At 53.2% G+C, this 20042-nt stretch overlaps 8 protein-coding genes across 8 annotated transcripts; 2 read left to right on the forward strand and 6 right to left on the reverse strand.

The window, feature by feature from the left end:
- Window positions 1–519: 519 nt before the first annotated feature.
- On the reverse strand, window positions 520–2154 carry NCS57_00012200 (uncharacterized protein; the record flags this gene model as incomplete). Its single annotated transcript, XM_053050214.1, has 1 exon — window positions 520–2154. One exon carries the CDS (start codon window positions 2152–2154, stop codon window positions 520–522), a length of 1635 nt encoding a protein of 544 aa, XP_052918729.1.
- Window positions 2155–3892: 1738 nt separating this feature from the next.
- NCS57_00012300 (Double-strand break repair protein) lies at window positions 3893–6223 on the forward strand (the record flags this gene model as incomplete). The annotated part of the gene is made up of 4 exons (XM_053050215.1): window positions 3893–3908; window positions 3958–4085; window positions 4133–5225; window positions 5274–6223. 4 exons carry the CDS (start codon window positions 3893–3895, stop codon window positions 6221–6223), a joined length of 2187 nt encoding a protein of 728 aa, XP_052918730.1.
- Window positions 6224–6631: 408 nt separating this feature from the next.
- On the reverse strand, window positions 6632–9121 carry NCS57_00012400 (MINDY-DUB domain-containing protein; the record flags this gene model as incomplete). The annotated part of the gene is made up of 1 exon (XM_053050216.1): window positions 6632–9121. One exon carries the CDS (start codon window positions 9119–9121, stop codon window positions 6632–6634), a length of 2490 nt encoding a protein of 829 aa, XP_052918731.1.
- A 1401-nt stretch (window positions 9122–10522) lies between these two features.
- NCS57_00012500 (J domain-containing protein) lies at window positions 10523–11639 on the reverse strand (the record flags this gene model as incomplete). Its single annotated transcript, XM_053050217.1, has 2 exons — window positions 10523–11076; window positions 11123–11639. 2 exons carry the CDS (start codon window positions 11637–11639, stop codon window positions 10523–10525), a joined length of 1071 nt encoding a protein of 356 aa, XP_052918732.1.
- A 962-nt stretch (window positions 11640–12601) lies between these two features.
- NCS57_00012600 (Cellulase domain-containing protein) lies at window positions 12602–13697 on the reverse strand (the record flags this gene model as incomplete). Its single annotated transcript, XM_053050218.1, has 3 exons — window positions 12602–13280; window positions 13328–13464; window positions 13512–13697. The coding sequence occupies 3 exons, from the start codon at window positions 13695–13697 to the stop codon at window positions 12602–12604; spliced, it is 1002 nt and encodes a 333-aa protein (XP_052918733.1).
- An 823-nt stretch (window positions 13698–14520) lies between these two features.
- On the forward strand, window positions 14521–14977 carry NCS57_00012700 (37S ribosomal protein S19, mitochondrial; the record flags this gene model as incomplete). The annotated part of the gene is made up of 4 exons (XM_053050219.1): window positions 14521–14593; window positions 14646–14661; window positions 14713–14895; window positions 14944–14977. The coding sequence occupies exons 1-4, from the start codon at window positions 14551–14553 to the stop codon at window positions 14975–14977; spliced, it is 276 nt and encodes a 91-aa protein (XP_052918734.1). The 5' UTR covers window positions 14521–14550.
- Window positions 14978–15216: 239 nt separating this feature from the next.
- Window positions 15217–15832, reverse strand: NCS57_00012800 (Transcription initiation factor TFIID subunit 10; the record flags this gene model as incomplete). The annotated part of the gene is made up of 2 exons (XM_053050220.1): window positions 15217–15621; window positions 15668–15832. 2 exons carry the CDS (start codon window positions 15830–15832, stop codon window positions 15217–15219), a joined length of 570 nt encoding a protein of 189 aa, XP_052918735.1.
- A 576-nt stretch (window positions 15833–16408) lies between these two features.
- Window positions 16409–17200, reverse strand: NCS57_00012900 (ER lumen protein-retaining receptor; the record flags this gene model as incomplete). The annotated part of the gene is made up of 4 exons (XM_053050221.1): window positions 16409–16902; window positions 16949–17015; window positions 17065–17123; window positions 17176–17200. The coding sequence occupies 4 exons, from the start codon at window positions 17198–17200 to the stop codon at window positions 16409–16411; spliced, it is 645 nt and encodes a 214-aa protein (XP_052918736.1).
- Between the last annotated feature and the right edge of the window lie 2842 nt (window positions 17201–20042).

Below are 20042 nucleotides of genomic sequence, written 5' to 3' on the forward strand. Positions count from 1 at the left end.
CTTTTTGCTTGGCGAGTATGAAAATGTGCCGTTAACAACACTTCCGACCAAGTGCTTCAGAGTCATCACCAACTCAAACGCGGTCTAGTCCGTTCACCCTGCGAGTTTTTATTCAACATATCACTTAGGAATACATTGCCGACTGATCCTTTCAATTGGATTCGGTTCTCGTTAATGATTGGTCTAATAATGCCAGCCGACATTGCTGAGTGATGGTGAGCATCACGTACATGGGACAAGGATTAAAAGCGGGAAGAGCCTGATATCGAAAGATAGCATAAACAATGCTGTATATAAAATCCATATTCATCACAACTCTACAGCGCCAACATTTTCATCACTTGCTCATGAGTTATACTTGACTAGGCTCTTCATACATACTAACTAGACTCTTTATACATGATGACTAGACTCCTCATACATAATGTGCAATAGACAAATGTCCATTCAAAAGCAGTTTTCGCTACCTACTACATGTACCGTTAAACCATGAAACCACTACTCTTACAAACACCACATCTACCAATCCAAAAAGTCCCAATGCCCCGGATTCCTATGATCCAAGGGAAACCGCAGATCCTGACCCCCGAGAGGCTCCGGGTGGCCCGGCCTCACGCCCAGCATACCCCTCCCAAAGGGCACCTGTGTCGTCTGTCCTATCCGGAACACGATGCCCTTTGACGCGAATGCGTCCTCGAGCTCTCGGACTTGTTCGGGGGGAGGTGCTTCGTAGGGGTCTACGGCCACGACGCTCAGGTTTTGGAACCGGTATAGCTTCTCTGTCATGCCTAGGAGATCGCGGTGGAGCTCTGGCCAGGCGAGTACCATACCGATGTGTAGGATGCGTAATGACGAGGGCAGACTAGCCATAAAGATCTCGGGACCAATCTCCTTCATGCCATCAAACCGCTGCCACCGCTCCTCATCATCAAACACAGGTCCGTAGAGGAGGAGCTGCTCAACCTCGAGAATCTCAAGGCGCGGAAAATCGACAAAGCTAAAGTCAGCGCGGAGAGACGTGTCCCAGCGCAGAAACATGGATATTTGCTCTATCATGTCATCGGCGCCGCCGCTTGTGTGCTCCCATGTTGTGCTGGTGTAACACAACCGCCGTAATGACTGACGAACAGGGCTGAGGTGGTCGTGCTGAAGCACGGTGTACTTGTCCATGTCGCAAAAGTACTCTAGGTCTTCTAGGACAGGACTACGGCGGAGGATCTTGGCCAGGTTGTCGGGATCTAGGCCGTGGAGTGATAGGCGACGGAGACTTGAGAGGGCTGTATCCCACGGCTCTGTGCGGAAGCGCTCACGGAGGGGGATATCAGTTCCACAGTCAGCATCGCTGGCTGCCAGCACCTCAAGGTTTTGTGCCTTGGCCAGGACGTCTTGCATCTGTTGGATGTGGCAGCACTCGTCGGGGTATTTGCCCTGGCCAGGCAGCACCAGATACTTGAGGTTGGGCAGGTAGAAGGGTGAGTCTCTCAAGTACTGCAAGCCCTCTGATGACGACCGGTAGATGAGTAGTTGCTCAAGGAAGGGCGCAGCCATGATGGCGGCCTCTTGTAACCACTTGGGCTCGACATGGTCATACGAAGGCAGAGCCCGAAAGCCAGCACGTTCACCTGCTTGTCGGAAGAGAGCTTGTGTCTCGGGTGATACCTCGCGAGCTTGTACTTCTCTAAGCGCAAAGAAGGCGAGGGCGCGGACTTCCTTGGCCAAGTCCGGCCTCTCTAGGAGTGTGCGCAGAAAGGTCTCGAGAGTCTCAATCTCACGCCTCCTGGCCTCAGTATCACCCCACCAGTCGGGGCTTGTCGACAGATCAGGCTGTCTCCCCGAGTGGTAGCAGTGAAAGAGTATAGGCTGGGCAACGTTGCGGAAGCGGCGACACGTGCGGCTCAGCCGCGACAGTGCCTGCTGAGCCTCGAGGGCGCACTCGATCTCGTCAGGGGGGAGATCGACAACGTGCTGGCGCTGGCAGTGGGCGCATAGGTTGCGGCAGATGGTGGCAAAGATCTCAACGGGCAGATCTCCCAGAGACAGGCGCGGGCGTCTGCGCCAGAAGAAGGGGATCTCGATGGAAAAGACTGGGTTCTTGTGTGACCAGAAATTCCCTCCGTGGAGGAAATCCCGGTCGATCCTGGCGACGAGATGCATGCCTGTGGTACGATTGGATGTGATTGAGGCTTTGATCAAGGATCGGGGGTTATAAGAGAGAAGCGCGGGGTGAAAGATGCGACTTGTGAAGCCGGGGTAACTTGGATATGAACGGGAAGAGAAGAAGATGTTTTGGAGCAATAAGCTGCAGGAACTGGCTATATAAAGTCAGATGAGATAAAAGATAATCAAGCTGGAACTGATGCAGCGGAAGTGGACGAGAGAAATAGTAGTCGATGCGCAAAGGCGCAAGTGGATCGCGGGAGTATCGAGTATCGTAAGATGGCGGCTCGCGAACGGACCTTGGGCTGAGGGAGTGAAGAAGAGGGGGACTGCAAGCCAAGCCGCAAGAGAACAAAAGCAGGTTAGCGAGAGAGGGGGGGGTCAGATGAGGGGATCTGAGCAATCTGGTCAAACCAATGGGTTTTGTTTATGCAGTGTTAAATCAAATCCAAGACGTGGTTTCGAACCAACAAGGAGCCAGGGACAAGAGGGCAAAAGGTCCGGGAGCTGCAGGATAAGGATGGATATGGATGACGGAAGGGGGCACAGACGGTCCCGAGCGCGAGTCTAGTAGTTGGGACGCTGGGATCATGGCCAGATGGTGACCCTCTTCAGTCTGGCGCCACGAGAGCACGTTTCTGTCCAGGTTCCGGCCTGGTCTTGAGTGAAGTACAAGATGATGTTCTGTTCCCGAGGCTCTGGGTCGTGATATGCAAAACAGCATCGGGGGGGGAGCCACACACGACGCGACGGGCCCTCCCGAGAGTTTATATAAGTCTGGTTGCATTGTCAAAAAGCAAAAGCAAGACACACATCGCAAAAAAACAAAAAAATATGCCGCGCCGTTGGGAACGAGGGGGATCGGGATGGTCAGGAACGAGAAGCAGGGGGGGAGAGAAGCGATGGTCAAAGGGGGCGTGCTGAAAAGGGTCCACTTGCCGCCATGTGGTGGTCTTATTCTTGATGGCTAGCGAGGGACGTGGCTTGGAGTTGTCTGACCTGTCAAATGTCAAGACGGGTGCCATCTTGGGACCAGGGCTCGGTTCCAGAGAGAGGGGTTGACGTGTTGACTCCTGTTGTCCATTGTGTCTTTAGAAGCGCCTGTACCGCCGTGATATCGTCAAGTCCCAAGTCCACCTAAACACGAAGATCAGCAATGCCAGATAATAAGTTGCATTGATAAGCTCATCCTCAACCAGCTTTCTCCATACCCTTCAACGTGGCAAAGGTGACATCGCGCATCCCCCTGCGTCACAATCCATCAGAGACAATGACGGGACGAAAAAAAAAGACATGTCACCCTTGCGGAACGGGTCCGAAAGAACAGTGTCAACAAGAGCTGACCTGATGCCATTCCCCAATATTTCCCTGCCTTAGCGAGCTTGCCTCAAGGGGCCCAGCATGTGTCTCCTCCCGCTGCAAGATCCCGCGCGCCCGCCCCAATCGAAAATTAAATGGGCTGCCCTCTTTTTTTAGTCCCAACGTCTGGAATCATCCTTGTCCAATCCAGAAGCTGCGTGGGCGCTCGAAAAGGTGAGCCGTCACATCATCCAGCTGGAGCTAAGCTGGAGGAGTGGATGGGCGGGCCATCACGTGACTTCGCAATTGGTCGCGTCACCCTTAGCTCACCTCCTCGCGTCTCCCAACCTAGGCACCCGTGTAAAGCACATCCACCACACCTTGACACTTTATTGGCCTTGGTAAACATCCAAGAGCCTCCAACGGAACCTCCAGGATGCCCGAATTCACCGGTATGTGTCCATCTACTCTTCCTCCACTATCCTTAGCTCACAGCCGCAGAGGCGGACACGATCCGCATCCTCGTTGCAACCGATAACCATGTCGGATACGAAGAACGAGACCCCATTCGTAAGGATGACAGTTGGCGTACCTTTGACGAGATCTTGAATCTCGCCCGTACTGAAGATGTAAGACGAACAGTCAATTACCTATCATCCTCTTCTAACATACCTAGGTCGACATGGTTCTCCTTGCCGGCGATCTCTTCCACGACAACAAGCCCTCCCGAAAGTCACTCTACCAAGTCATGCGAACCCTTCGACAGAATTGCCTTGGCATGAAGCCCTGCCCCCTCGAGTTTCAATCCGATGCTGCGTCCGTCTTCGAAGGCGCTTTCCCCCACGTCAACTACGAAGACCCCGATATCAACATTTCCATCCCCGTCTTCTCCATTCATGGAAACCACGACGATCCCTCTGGCGAGGGCAACTTTTGTTCACTTGACCTCTTGCAGGCGAGTGGACTGCTCAACTACTTTGGACGGGTTCCCGAGGCGGATAATATCCAAGCGAAGCCCATCCTCCTCCAAAAGGGTCTTACAAGACTGGCCCTCTTTGGGTTGAGTAACGTCCGAGACGAGCGAATGTTTCGAACATTTCGAGACCACAAGGTCAAGTGGTTTCACCCTAGCCCCCAGAGCCCAGACTGGTTCAACCTCTTGGCCGTCCACCAAAACCACCATGCCCACACGGCTACCTCATATCTCCCCGAAAATGTCCTTCCTGACTGGTTGGATCTTGTCGTATGGGGTCACGAGCATGAATGCTTGATTGATCCTACCCAGAACCCAGAGACAGGCTTTCATGTCATGCAGCCTGGCTCCTCGGTTGCCACTTCATTGGTACCCGGCGAAGCCGTCCAGAAGCATGTCGCTATTCTCAGCGTCACAGGCAAAGATTTCAAGGTTGAGAAGCTTCCGCTCAAGTCTGTGCGGCCCTTTGTCACCCGAGAACTCGTCCTTTCGCAAGATAAGAACTTCAAGGGACTTGACAAAAAGAAGGAAAACCGCCAAGAGGTGACGCGCAAGCTGATGGAAGTGGTCGAGGAGATGATTGAAGAGGCCAACGCCGATTGGGAGGCGATCCAGACAGATGAGGAGGCTCTAGAAGAACGACCGCTCCCCTTGATTCGACTCAAGGTGGAGTACACAGCAACAGATGGCGGACAGTTTGAGATTGAGAACCCCCAGCGATTCTCGAATCGTTTTGTCGGAAAGGTGGCCAACACGAATGACGTTGTCTACTTTTACCGCAAGAAGACGTCACAACGTGAGTTTCTCTCAGCTTTGATGACGAATGGTTACTAACACTTTGCAGGCAAGACAACTGCGGTGAACCCGGACGCTCTCGAGGCCCTGGCTGACGGTAGCGACGCAGTCAAGGTCGAGAGTCTAGTCCAGGACTTTCTCTCAGCACAATCCCTCAAGGTTCTCCCACAAGGTCCCTTTGGTGACGCTGTAACGCAGTTTGTGACCAAGGACGACAAGCATGCAATGGAGCTGTTTGTATCAGAACACCTCACTGGTCAAGTCCGACAGATGCTGGGTCTAGAATCTGATGACGAGGATCTTAACAGCGCCATGGAGATATACCGAACAAGGATCGAGCAGGAGCAAGCGAGCGGGGCCCCCACGACCCAAGCGGAACGCAAGCGGGTTCTTAAACCAAAGCCCGCTACATGGGACAGTGACTTTGACGGCAGCTGGGAGAACGAACCAGACGCCTGGACCTACGAGGATGCTGCTGCCGACCAGGGTGCGAGCTCCGCACGTGCGTCCGCTGCACCTGCACCTGCACCTGCACGCAAGACTGCAAGAGGTCGAGGCAAGGCAGCGGTCCAGCAGGATGTCGATCTGATGGATGAGGATGAGGAGCCACCAAAGAAGCCTGCTAAGCGAGCAACACGCACCACCAAAGCAGCTCCAGCACGAAAAGCCCCCGCAAGAGGACGCGGCCGCAAGCCCTTTGAAGACAGCGAAGAAGAGGAAGAAGAAGATGTAGTAATGGAGTCAGAAGAAGAACCCGCTCCTCCTCCACCACCACCAAAAACCCGCCGCGCCGCAGCAACGAGAAGCACCAAGGCAACAACGACGACGGCGGCAAAGAGAGGAGCTGCTAAAGGCACGCGGCAGACAAAACTAAACTTTTCACAGTCGCAGGCTAGTGGCACGCAGAGCAAGGCTGTAGAGATTAGCGATGATGAGATCTCGGATGATGATGCGTTTGCGCCTGCGCCCAAGCCAGCGACGCGGACTCGAAGGAGGTAGATTCTTGTTGTGTGGTTTTTGAAAGGGATACCCGGGTCAAGATGTATAAAATTACAATCCATTGTGACAAAAGGTGTTTAGGAGCATGAAGAAAATATTGAGATACACAATCTCACTTCAACTCCAAGGTATAGCTGAACAATCTCTCCCATACCTGGTTCCCTAAAAACGCCACCATCTTTCAAACAAATCACTTAAGCATTCCATAATCGACATTTCTCTTTCGTAATCATTAGTTGCCGTACAGTAGAGGATGCGTGGTGGAGTCGTCTCTGACAAGGGTCTGGAGATGCAAGCAAAGGGTGACGGCTTCAAGTACGAGTCAAACTCGCCTGTCAATTCATGCCTTGAATAGCACCGTGCTATACATGTTCCCGCGCCAAACTCCAAATACCCTTCTGTAATTCATCACATGACGACGCAGTCCCTATCCTTAGACTGCGATTGACTGTTCCCAATCACCGCCGCGGGATTAACGGGCGGCCGTCTGCCTGCAGATTGGCCCACCTGTCGCTGTCCCATAGATACCGAACCCGTCCTTGTAGACTGCCTCGAGATGCTGGCGCTGCTGTCAGCATGGCTCGGATGGCCTACCGGCGGCCGATACACCTGGTCCTGAGCTGCCTGCTCGTAAGAAGGAGGTGCATCTTCACCCGCTTCCTCGGCGGGTCGTGTGACGCCCTGTCGCTGAGGAGGAATGAGAGAGCGGACTACTTGCTGAGCAGGTCGAGGCTGTGCGGTGGCCATGGTTGTCGTTGGTGCACTGGAAGAACTGGTTCGGCCCGGTACGAGACCACTGGCTTGTCTGGTGACGCCTCCACCCCTCGGAGCCCCTCGACCAGCTTGGTCGCCATGGCCCCCTCGGCCACCACGGTTCGCAGGTCCCGACTGTCGAGCCTGTTGCTCAATATACTGCTCCGAAAGTATACTCTCCCTCCGCCGGCGCGCCTCCTCTGCTCTATGTCTCTCCTCTTCTTCCTCTTGTAGCTGCAATGCAAGAGCCAGGTCTCGATCCTCCTGTTCAGTACTAGGACTCATCGGAGGCTCATCCTCATGTCGAGCCTTGCCGCGCTTGTTCTGCACCGTTGTCCATTCTCCTCCATCGTTGCTGTTGTAGTTTCCTGCACTTGTTCCGGGAACAGCACCACTAAGGCTGACAACGCGGAAATCTCCCGATACAAACTCGGTGCTCTCTCCGTTGACATCAGATAGCGTCTCCCATACGATTTCCTCGTGGGTCTTGAAGCCTGCGTCTGTAACCAGTGTGAGAAGTTGCATCGACTGTGGATGACAGTAGAGCGTGCTGAAGTGGTCGTTTCGAAACAAAATGGCAAAGGTGCCAGGCCGGATAGCCTTGCCGATGACTTCGATGCCCCAGTGCGTGAGCTGAGTAGCCGAGGTCTCCAGAAATTCCTTGATAATCATAACATCTTGGTAAAGCTGCTGTTCTGACTCGGTGAGGCCAACGTCTGGATCTGATAGCTTCTCCTCTAGCTCCTCCTCTCGAAATAGCAGGTTCTGCGCATCCTCGTATGAAGCGGCCTGTCGCTCCAGTGATTCATACGCAGGCTCTGACTTGGGTGGCAACCATCCATGGATGAGAGGGATCGAAAATGTAGCGTAAAGGGCCATTTCGGCCGTGTTCTCAAAGGTTCCTGGTATCAAATCACCACGTTCCGTAGGGTGCAAATGTGTCAGCGACGTCCGCTTGTAGGCATTCACCATACTCTCCGTTGGTACGAAACGTGGGTTGACATTCATGCCTGTATGCAAGCTCTGTAAGAAAGCATACAGGTCTGACACATCAGGAAGGGCATCTTCAGAGCTGGTCCTCCGGGGCGACATTAGCTCATCAAAGACAGCATCCAGAAGCAGATTCAAGCTGACTTGCTCCCTAGAGCGTAGGATTTGGACCAGGGCCGTGTCCTCGATATCGGCAGGTGTTGTCATAGTCAGGGCGTTCACCAGCGCCACAAGCGGACAAGGTCCATTCGCGTTCTGGATCAGGATAGGTGATGTCCGAGGGTTCTGTGATGAGGTCGCGTCGTGCCATCGGATGTTCTTGATTTGGTATGTCTCGGTCTTACCGTCTACCGGCTCTCGTGAAGGTTTCCAGGCGGACGGCTCTGTCGGTTGTCTAGGCGGCAGAGGTGGTTTATCCTCTGTATATTCTTTGGAAAAGCTTGTCGAGGGCTCTGCGTCTATCAAGTTCCAGTCATCGGGTGATGCTGATCCAGCTCCTGCAGCCTTGGCTTTGCCCTTGCTCGGATCTCCTATCTCATCCCAGACATGGGTATCTCCGGTGAGCTCCTCCGTCAGCTTCATAGGCGGGGTAGGAGGTTTGTTGCTCTTTCCTAAAGGATCCTCGTCCCAAGCTGGCGATTCTCGGCCCGAGGGCAGTGATACCAAGGCCGGCGATCCAGAGATAGGTGGCTGTGGTGTTGGCGCCCAAGGATCTTTGGTATTCTCGTCCAACAAGCTTGGAGCCAGTTGTGGCGGCGGTGGTGTCGGCGCATTCTGACCGACTATTGCTGGTTGCCACGGGTTTGTGCTGGGCTCGTCAAGTGTGAGTTTTGAGAAAGATTCCGAAGGAGTCGCATCCTGACTTTGGGGCACCTTTTTCCGTAGAAATGGGTTCGTCTCGGATCTGTCTCCTCCTGGCCTCAGAAAGGCGGGTGCTCCTTCAAGACGTTGCCCATCGCTTGGTTGTCTTCTTGGTTCTCCCCAAGCATGTTCCTCCTCCGCCTCCAAGTTAGCAAAGGCGCCGCCAGGCCTCAGCGCTGCGGGGGCGCTTTGAGGATCTCGCCCATCGGCGGAGGGCGCTTGTCCATCGCGGCGTGGCCTAACATCTTCCCATCCTCCTTCAGACCCTCCATCAGCCCAGGGATTATTCGACATGGCTTCGAGCGTAGGTTTTTCTTGTTCAGAATTGATTCGAGGTTGGTATAGGATGAGTGAATCGAAGGATAAAAGCTATGTCATGGACAGGCGTCCGCTGATAAAGCTCAGCGCCTCGCCAGCTGTGACCTGCTGCTGCGCTACCACAGCAAGAGGATTGCGGGGAAGTGATTCGAGGTGGTTCTGGAAGCGCTGGACGCTCGATGCATGAAGTCGGCGGCGCCAAAATCGGGAAGAGAGGTTTAATTCGGCGCAGAATGGAGCTCGTCGTTCGAATGTGCCGTTATCTCCTTTTCTTGAGGTTTGCTTCTTGTTTGTCTCGGGGAAGCTCAGGTGGGCTGCCCTGAAGTGCGGTGTCGTCACTGGGTTGCAGGCGGGTCCCGCTCTGATCTTCCGTGGCGGTGCAACGTACGTTGAAAGTGAACAATTCGCTCAATGTGGCTTCTGTGATTGGGGGGAAGCAAATGTGTCTTGCAGAGAGAAAACTCCAGGCTGGTTATAAAAGAGAAGGTCGGGTAAGCTTTTGCGTTCGTTGACCGGTTGCCTGGAGCTTGCCCCGCCACCTGGTGACCCAGCTGGCCAGCCACATCATGGCCGCCACAGCGATGACGTGGGCGTGTCGTTCAACCTTGCGTGTCGTGATAAGTCGTGATCCGATATCCGAGTTGAGATGCCAGATGTTCAATAATCTTGAAATAATCCTACGGGCGTGGGCTGTATATTGGGTTGTTTAGAGTATTCATTGGTCTAGAAATATGTAGTAGTGCATCCACACCTCAAGCTTGACACTTCCATCCTCCAGTGGGATGATCGTCCTTTGACCCATCAACAGACTACAGTCCAACCACCTATATCCTCGCTTTAATACATGATACATAGACCAGCAAATATAGGTGGCCGAAAGAGTCCAATCACCAATTATATTGGGACAGTCAACGGTCTGTTGAGATGCCACGGACGTTGAGACTAGCCAAACTCTCCAATCTCAACGACAACCGTTGGATGTGGAATTCCAACCGCAACTCTTTCACAAGCCATGGTATAAAGCATCAGAGCTGTAACGTCCCAAAACTCCTTGATAACGGCAAGCCGATATATCAAATGACTGATGGGCAGCCCCAAATAGTGACGAGCAATCCATTGAATCACCCCATGCGATATACTCTACTTCGCTGTCTTTCCAGTCTTCTGGCCCAACAGCCCCGTGCCAGATAATATCTTGATTACATGGGCGCGATTGCCCCTCGTTACGTGCCAATTCCAACTCGTCAACTTCGTCGTCGCCATGCAGACCCAGAAATGCCAACAACGCCAACTCCAAGCAAAGGCAAGGCCCGATACAAGAAACATACAACTATATCCACTGGCGCGCCCAAGCGCTGCTTGACTTGTATAAGTTCTTCATCGACCGATCCCGAGCGTGTGAAGTCGCTCGCAAGACGGCATCGTATACGCCTCGGCCAGCTCCATCTTCTCGGGATCCTGGTAGAACCATCCCTGGGCGGCATCTCTCAACCTCTGCCGGTATATAATCTCGTTTTCACACTCTGCCTTCAAGTGTCGTACGAGGTTAAGCTCAGCTGTTCGGTCGAGCTTATTGAGCTTTCCATCATTGTACTGGGCAATCTCGTCGGGATTCACGTAGTACTGGACGTTCAGGTTCGGCGTCTTGCGCTCCTCGGTGTAGGGGTGCGCGGGGTTGTCGTAGACCATGCGTGGTCCAGCAGAGGTTGATGAGGATGAGCCGCCGGAGAAGAGCGAGGTGATGACAGGGAGGATGAAGAACAGGATGATGGGTAGCAGACCCAGGAGGGTCTGGATACCGTTGTTTTCGTTCTGTCGGCCTTGGTTGGCCTCGCGCGGTCTCGTCCTCGGCCTAGCTCCACCGAACTGATGAACTCGAATACCGGGGCCTCCGCCAAAGTTGAAGACAAACTGCGGGCCTGTGTCGAAAGCTGCAATGTTAGTGCATGGTTCATGCACTCAAACTGATCTACTCACCTCCGAATGGACCGCCACCAAACCCTCCTCCACCACCAAAGAAGCGAGCAAACATCTCTTCAGGGGTCAAATCATCATCGAACATCGGGCCACCTCTGTTCATACCACCGCCGGCTCGTTGCGAGAAGAAGGGGTTGTTGGCCTGGGCGCTTGCGAATCGACTATCAGGATCGGTACCGAATCGATCAAACTTTTCCTTCTTTTCCTTGTCGCCCAGAATTCCAAACGCTCTGCTGACCATCTTGAAGGCCTCGTCCGCATGAGGGTGGCCATTCTTGTCAGGATGGGTCAAGAGGGACTGCCTCCGATATGCCTTTTTGATCTCCGCTTCTGTACATGTCGCCTTGACGCTCTCGAGGTTCAAAATATCGTAAAAGGCGGTGGCTTCGCATCTCCGAATGCGGATAACTGCTGCCTCTTGGTCTGGCGTATAGGTTCGTCCCTGATTCCCCTGCTTGTGATCGCGAGAGCGGGCCGAACCGCCTGTATCGGCTCCTGAAGCGGTTGCGCTGGGCATCTGATCGCTGGAGGGTGGGGAAGAGTCTTCGGTGTTGTTAAGTTGATCGTAGGTGGAGCATAAAGAGCAATAATGATGCTACAGCTGCGCTGTTTGAGGTCGGTCGCGGTGCCAAGTGTGAAGGTGGCTTCTTCAAAGACAAAGGGTCGGAAGATGTGGTTCCGCCGGAGGTCGAGTAGAGTCAAAGACTCGACTTCTTTGTGAAGTATCAGCGTCGCATGAGCCACATGCAGAGTCGGCCAAAAAGAGGTTGCAACGGCGATGGAAATGGATGCCAGAAATTTGATGTTTTCCAGTCGGACAATCCCCGGTCTCTGGGGAGCCGGCTCTCACCACCAATGTTGCCATCTCGACATCTCGGCATTCACGTGATATCCCCACTTGGTGTCCTGTCAGTTGGTTACCTACCCTGTGTCACTTACACGAAATGTAAAGTAAGATACATCTTTCATGTAATTGGTTCAAGACGAGAGAAGCGCCGTTAGGCATTAACGGTATGACATTAATTGCATAGAAATGACATTCTTTGAGGTCTGGGGGTTGAAAATAGAAACCTATCTTGAGGTACTTAGGGTTCTTAATGCTCACTGAATCCAGCCATGTTTTAGCAGGGAGTTTTGACGAAAAAGCAAGCGATGCTAGCCAGATTGAACGCACTTTCGCATTTCTTAGCCAGGCATATCTCTTATTGTCTTATTGATGATATCATGCATTACTTTATACATGAGAGTCGTAGTTCAATATGGGGAAGGCCCTCTCAGACCGAGAGGCGCAACAAGGAGTATACAAAGACTTGTATAAGACGAATGCGATCAAACTGTTTCTTTTTGAACACTTGAACAATCACGAATATTACAGACGCTAGAAAGACATTTGGACAACAACTTAACACAAAGAAACTATGTACGTTGATACAAAGTATATACATCGAATCCGCCCCCAGCCGACCAGCAGCAACCACCTCAAGCAGCAATAAACTTCTTAATCTTGGGCAAGAACTTGGTGTAGCCCGTTCCGCTCGGCGCCTCCATGCTGAACATGTAGTCGTGCCACCAGGGTCCGGCGGCCCACCAGAGCCAGCCGGTCCAGACGTCCGAGTTGTCCAGGAGGTGCTGGAGTTCGCCCTGCACGGCCGTGTAGCACTGCTCGTTGGCGCCTCCCGCTGTCTCGCCGAGGATGCCCTTCTTGCCGTTGTCCTTGAGCCACTGAGTAGCCTCCTTGATGCGCTCCACGCCGATGGTGGTGCTGACGCACGTCTCGGATGTGCCAGACGAGTCTGCGTCGAGGTACTGGTGCATCTCGTAGATGATCTTGTCCTGGGGATCCTTGAGGTCCTTCATGGCATCACCGTTGCCGCTAGAGACCCAGGACCAGGCGCCGGTCCAGGAGTTACCCTCGACAAAGATATACTGGGAGGTTGCGCCGGCGCCGCGGATGGCGTCGATGGCGGCCTGGTTGAGTTTGGCGACGAGCGAGTTGTCCATGTCGTGGTACTCGTTGTTGGTGTCAAAGATGACGTGCTTGTTGTTAGCGAAGCGCTTGGCTACCTTGGACCACCAGGTGCCAAAGTCGTCTGTGCTCGTGATGATGTTGCCGGCGAAGCGGCCATAGTTGTGAGGGTCCAGAACGGCATATGCGCCCCTGCTTTCTTAGTCTTCAATCCGAACGGGAGCCACGGTAGAACTTACTGGCCAGTGATGTGGCTGACAACACTCTCAAGGCCCTTGATATAGTCCTCATCAATGGAGCCCGTGATGCCATCAGGAGTAACTCTCTCCATGCGGAAGCCCACACGGAAGGTGTTCATGCCGGTGCCAATGAGCGTCTATAACTGTCAATACGCATTCAGATTCACAACTGGGAGGAACATACATCAATAGAGCTCGTTTCGGGCCAGATGTAGTCGGTGCCGAGCTTTCCAGGGAGGTTTCCCTCCCCAAACTCACCGCCGGACTCATTGGAGCCGGTGAATATGAATTTTCCAGCTCGCTTGGTGCAGGGAGCGGCGAAAGCAAGGGAAGCGCCAGCGCTTGCGAGAAGGATATCAGTGAACCGCATTGTTTGGTCTAGTTTCTCTGTTGTAAAGGAGTGTCGGATGATCGTTCAACGAGCCATGCAGAACCAAAAACTACTCGGGAGCCAAGGCGAGTATATATACTCGTACTAACAAGGCCATTTTCTCTGCTACTGACGCTGGCGGCAGCAGATTCATTGCAGTGGGATATGACAAGGGGATCGTCAACCCACAAGCCATGATGGCTCCTCAGTGCGCCCACTGCCTTGGTAGACTCGGCCGATGTGCGCAAGGTTTCATCTAGAATCCCGGAAAGGAAAATGGAAGCCCGTCCACTGCGGGAGGAGGTGGCTCCGTGCTTGTTTGTCTGAAACAGGAACCGGGGCCCCTGATATTTCAATAAACTTCCATCACGGGTAGATCGGAGAAGGATCGAATGCGTTTTGATATTGTAGAGTTGCGTACTGTGCAGATACAAGATAGGTATGAATTGGATCTCTTAAGAAGCATTATGGTATTCTCTACTTGGCTCAAGGTGAGCGTAAAGGGGTTGAAAACCACTTGGTCTTCATCATGAGTTCGCCTTAGAAAAAAGCCCTGAATACAAGCGCAAGAATCGCAAGACAAGTCGCATGACCATTTAAAGATGTGGTCTCTCGCCGAAACATCAATATTCATCCCGTTGGTGGGCGTCGTTTCTCCGTTCGACATCATCTCGACCCTCAGGTTAATGAACCGATGCCGAGATCCCGTTCACGAAAGGGGAGGTCACGTGGTCATCGGATCAACCCGCCCACCATCCCGGAAAAACAACACCCCTGCCGCGGAGCCGATCGCATTTCGAGGCTTTGGAGATGGAGGCTTGAAATTTCCCAAGACGAAGGTGTGTTAGCGACAATGTACGCGACACGGGTTCTCCTTAAGCGCTCTGTGTGGAAGGGTGAGTCAATTGATTTCTCCTCGTGTTTCTAATAACTGACAATTTCTCCCAGGCCCACACCTTGTGCCGTAAGCCGTCCACGATCGACTCGAATACCGTCACCTTCTAACGTTCGATAGCCTCCCCATTGTCTGGCCCAAGTCCCCCGGCGACAAGGTCCCTCCCGTACGAACGCAGGCCCGATCTGCCACGATTCTGCCCAACTTTGTTGGTCTCAAGTTCGAGGTTCACAACGGCAAGGACTACCATGAGGTGACCATTACTGAAGACATGGTCGGACACAAGCTCGGCGAGTTTTCACCGTAAGTGCTATAGCCTCGAGTGATGATCTTGGCTCATAGAATTTCTAGGACGCGGAAGCCCAACATTTGGGACAAGAGGTAGACTTTATAAGCAAGAGCCGGAATCTGGGTATACCCATGTACAAACACTACATGTAACATCACTGAGCACGATGATTCAACGAACATGTCCATTCGCGCATGAAAGCAATCTATTGCGGCCAGTCAAAATGTTATACTGGCCTGATATCTTTGACAGACCCTAAACCTCCGTAAACGCCTGAACCTAAAAACACCTTGACCGTATGCACTCGTTCCAGTTGTAATTAAAACCAACAACACTCAGCGGTAGAACTCGCTCCGCTTCACGTTGACGCCGTACTCTCCAACCGCCATGCCCAGATCCTCCATCGTGAGGACCGTCCTGTTCTGGCTACCACCCTGACCACCACCGCCGTAGCCCGGTCGCTGGATTCCGAGCGGCGCGCCCTTGTTCTGGTCCTTGTTTCCAGGCTGACCGGTCGGCTGGCCGGGGATGGGGAATCCGGCAGCGGCGCCGAGTGAGCCCATGGGGTTGTTCGTGTTGGACGATGCGCGGATTCGGCTGTATTGGTATGCGTCGGCAGCGATGTCGGCGATGAACTTCTGGGTGGCGAGGGCAAGCAGTCGCGCCAGGCGGGGATCGGTTTGCGGAGGGGGAGGAAGACCAGCCTTGGTCATGTAGTAGTGAGTGACTGCATCGGGGATCTAAAGACGGTTAGATGAGTCGAGATGCGAAGCGCGGGGAGCATACAATGGGAGCATAGTCATCCATCTTATTCAGGAACTCTCGCAGCGACGTATCCTTGCGCGATGGGAGTCGTGACTCTGGGACCGTAGGAGCGGGCGGCGCCGCATCAGCAGGGCCATTCTGCGCAGCGGGGGACTGCTCTGTCTTTTCGGGCGCGTCGCTAGCCATCGTGAAGGATTTGATGATTGCGGTGTGTTTCGATGTTGATGTTGAATGTTCAAGGTGTAGCATGTCGCGTTAAGGGAGTTCGATATCACGTGATTGATGTCATGGGTTGTCTGAAGGTGAACATTCCCAAATGAAGCCAAACGAAACAATAGATTACAATAGGCAAAGCAAACGAAAGAAATAGGATCATTTGATGGTTCATACTCAATTACCATGGCCTACTGGCCATCCTCAATCTTACACATCGCCTACTTTTCCTCCATGGACACACATCTCGAATCTAAGCAGCATGTGGAACATGAATAGACTCCACTCTATTTTGACTACCGTTTCGTTAAATCGAAGGTCCGTTCCCCAAATCTCCAAGCCAAACGGCGACGCCATTGATTACCGCCTTGTCGACCTCCCAAACCAACGCCTTTCATGCATCTCCTGAAGCCGGAGTTTGTCGTGGCCAGAATAGCGGCCGTTCCCTTGCCTTGCGGCTTCTTGATCGTAATGTCAATGTCAACGCGACCGAGACGCGTCTTGAGCCTGATGCTCTGCTCGTACATGTTCTGTGGGTACTTTGGTCGCTTAGACGGGGAGCTTGAACTTCTTGCCCTTGAGAACCTTGGTGTAGTAGATGTAGAAAAAGTCGCTGTACAGGATCGTCTGGATGATGCCGGCAATGATGGCAATGTAGTCGACCTTGTGGTTGGGCTCGCTAAAGTATCGGTAGATCCAGTTGGGGATGTAGAGAGCGCGGTAGCTGCCGAGCGCAAAGAGGTAGTGGGTGGTGATGGTCTCAGCCTCTCCGGTTCGCTGCAGCATGAAGAGCTGGGGGAGAATGGCCACGGCCTCGAGCCAGATGGAGAAGGCCCAGAGGATCTCGGAGAAGGTATAGTAATAGGGGAATGCGATGGCGAGGACGGCGGCACCGGCGAGGAGGTACTGGACGCGGAAGGTATCGACGTTGGGGTCGTTGGTGGGCTTGTAGGCGTTGGTCATGAGGTAGATGATGTATCCTTGCGAACCGAGGAAGAGGAGCTTAAACACAAAGTTGTAGATGCTATCGGTCGAGAAGATGTCTGCGAGGTGTTAGAGACGTGGCGATCGAGGTATCGGGAGTCGTACCGAGATAGCGAGTGACGTAGACAAACATGTAAAGAGCCTGGGACTTGAACGAGATGCCAGAGCAGCTCTGGTGATTGTCAGCATTGTTAATCCATCAAAGACAAGGGAGAACCAACGTTCAACTGCACCATCTTGTGCAGCAAGATGAAGATGCTGCCGAGATGCGAAAAATCCGCTGCGCTAGCCGTTAGAGCCAGTCATTCAAGCCCTTCCATATCGAAACCTACCAAGGATGCGAAAGATGTTCAACATGATTGCGGTGTTGTGTTTATCGCGAAGCTAGACTAAGACAGGGGCAAGAGCGCAGAGAGCTGCTAGAAGCGCAGCGGGTGGGCGTCGGGCGACAATATGAAGGAGCTGAACCGTACGCAAGCGAGGGACCGAATACAATTGAATCTCGTCGTGATGGTGGATGATGTTGAGAGTTGCAAGCTTGAGCCTGGAGAGATTGACAGGGGAGCAGGATGATCATGAATCTCGAGACTCGACTCGGCCGGAAAAAGGACACGACGCGATAGCAAGCTCATTGGACCTTGCAGCTACGTAATGCGCTGGCATGCGGTTGGTGAGCCACATACACTAGCCACAGTGTGTCATGCATGTGGCTGGTGCCTCCGTCTTTCTCCGTTCCGCTTTGGGATGCCCAGATACCCTCTCCTCAACAAGATAACCATCATGAGAATCACGGACGGGTTTTGCAGCCTCGTTTGGCTGAGAGAATCATGCTCCATTGAGATTTGAACGTTGGGCCTCATCAAAGGGCCACTCATGAATGACGCAATGACCTTTCTCACTGCCTACGTCGGCAACACACTGGAGATGGTCAGTTGAGTGACGAGACAGGATGTGCCAGACCCTCAAGCTGGCTTCCTACGAGGCTTCCTCTCATCTTTGTTTCTATTTCCCAGCCCAATGCCTCGGTCTCGGCTTCGAATCACCTGTCTTGATTTCTCATCACACCACAGCTTTCAGCCTCAGCCTGGTGCAACACAACCTCGTTGTCAGTCTCCTGTTCCTGGCTGAAATATTGAAAGCCACAACTGCAAACCTGGCATCTCAGGATACGAGTCAACTCTGCAGACAAAGCCTCGTTCGCCAAGAAGGGAGCAGCTCATGGTCATCGCCCAGTCATGTGAGGACGCGTTGAGAGTCATTCATCCAGTTTTCAAAGTGCAAAGCCTCTTTTCGTAAAGGGCACCGAGAAATCAGTTGCCGGCATATCCGCAGAGCCTCTCCCCCGGTTGTTGGAGAGCCGTGTTAATAGAACACCCCCCATGCCACGCTACGATTCCCTGCTAAGAGGCTTCCCCAGCTTGACGCTATTCGCTGGGTGCCCTGCCTCCACCTTAAGCGCTGTGCCAAGCTTTGATCTACTAGTCCCGAATACCTTGCAGAGTGCCTTGTACTTGAGTGACCTGACGGTACTTGCATCCATCCCGTCTTGCACCTCATGCAGCAATTTGCGCACCATGCGGCCTATTCACAGCCTGGGCAGAATTGGGGTTGATAGCGGTCACCGGCGCTTTCTAGTCGCCACCAGGGCTGTGCTGAGGGCAGCCGAATGCTCGCTGTCTAATGCTGTTCGTCCTAGAGTTCACAAGTGATGGAGGCTTGTCGGCTGCCTTCAGCCCTCTCAACCAACTAACACCTGCCCTGGGCTTTCAACCACAGCTGGGACCGACGCTCGTTTGTATGACGATGGGTTAAGGCCAGAACCCGGCACGACTGACACAAAGTCTGTTCTTGGGCACAACACTCGTTACTCTTGTCGACTCTTGCTATGCATCCACATGTCGTCTTCACCAACTTCCCCGCGGTTCGCGTTCAGAACCTCCTGGCATGACCAAATCCGTGAGACAGGGGCTGTCGATCGTCTCAAAGAGGGACGCTACGATCAGTTCCCGCTCCAACAGACCCAGGCCTTGACAAACAACATCCTGGCCAGCAACGTCCTAGGCAACGGCTTCAACGTTCTTGGAAACTCGTTCTTCAATCGTGGAGTAACACCTGGAACTCTGGACGCCGACATCTTGCTGGTCAGCAAGTTGGCTCCCTTCAGAAACGAAAGCTTTGCACTCGAGACTGGAGTCCTTGCTTGTTTCCATGCCTTTTCACACGAGGGCGCCCGTGGCCAGGTGCGGGAGGCACTTGGAAGATGCGAGATTCCTGGTCCTTTTTTTCTACACCAGGCCCGAGCCTACCTCCAGTTTCTGATCCTGGCAAGCAGTATACGACACGAATTTGTCCCTAATGAAGTACCCGTTCTTGCCAAGGCTCTCTTCAATCTAGTCAAGGAACGCGAACCTGAAGAGCCCTTCCCAGCGATCATAGGACACCTTCATCATATCGGAAAAGAGTCCATCGACGACTACCTCCCGCTGCATTTGGTCGAGATGATGCTGTGCTACGCCGATTACAAGGAGAAACTCCGAATCAAGCTAAACGAATTAAAAGACTCTTGCCAATGGCATTCCGCATACAAGCTGGTGGCCGGGGCGAGTCAACTGGCATTCCTCCCTGCCAAAGCCCTACTCCGCTACGCATTGCCTGATAGAAGCTGGTGGATGCCGTGGCAACCCAACCTCGACAGGATCCGTGAATGGGAGACACGGCTCTCTGAGAAAGATCGATATCGACTTGTTGTGGTTTTGGATCTGGAGGGACCAGATACTACAGGGAGGCAACAGCGTCATCTTCTACGACACTCATGCTGTGGCATTTTTAGCCCGGCTGCCGACACTTTACCCCTAAAAAACGGTCGACATATAATGGACAGTCTCATGACTGTTGTCGATCGTGCCATCGCCCGAGGCTCCGAGGCTATTGGACTTATCGTCACTATGTGCATCAAGCCTCGAAGGGTTGATTGGCAAACTATTGAGCGGATCGAGGCAGCCTTGGAGCTACGATCTCCAGATGGCATCCGTGCATTGAACACCTACGTACGAGCCTTCGAAAAGGGAGACCTGTCTGACAAGGTTCAGGCTTGCACTGCTTTTCTCAACACAGTCACGGCTGCACCTCAACTACGAAACCTCTATGGTAGCCCGAGAGATCTTGCCGGTCCGGGATGCCACGTCTTCATGGAAGCGGT

The sequence above is a fragment of the Fusarium keratoplasticum genome, chromosome 1 (assembly GCF_025433545.1).
Source record: "Fusarium keratoplasticum isolate Fu6.1 chromosome 1, whole genome shotgun sequence".
Lineage (NCBI taxonomy): Eukaryota > Fungi > Ascomycota > Sordariomycetes > Hypocreales > Nectriaceae > Fusarium > Fusarium keratoplasticum.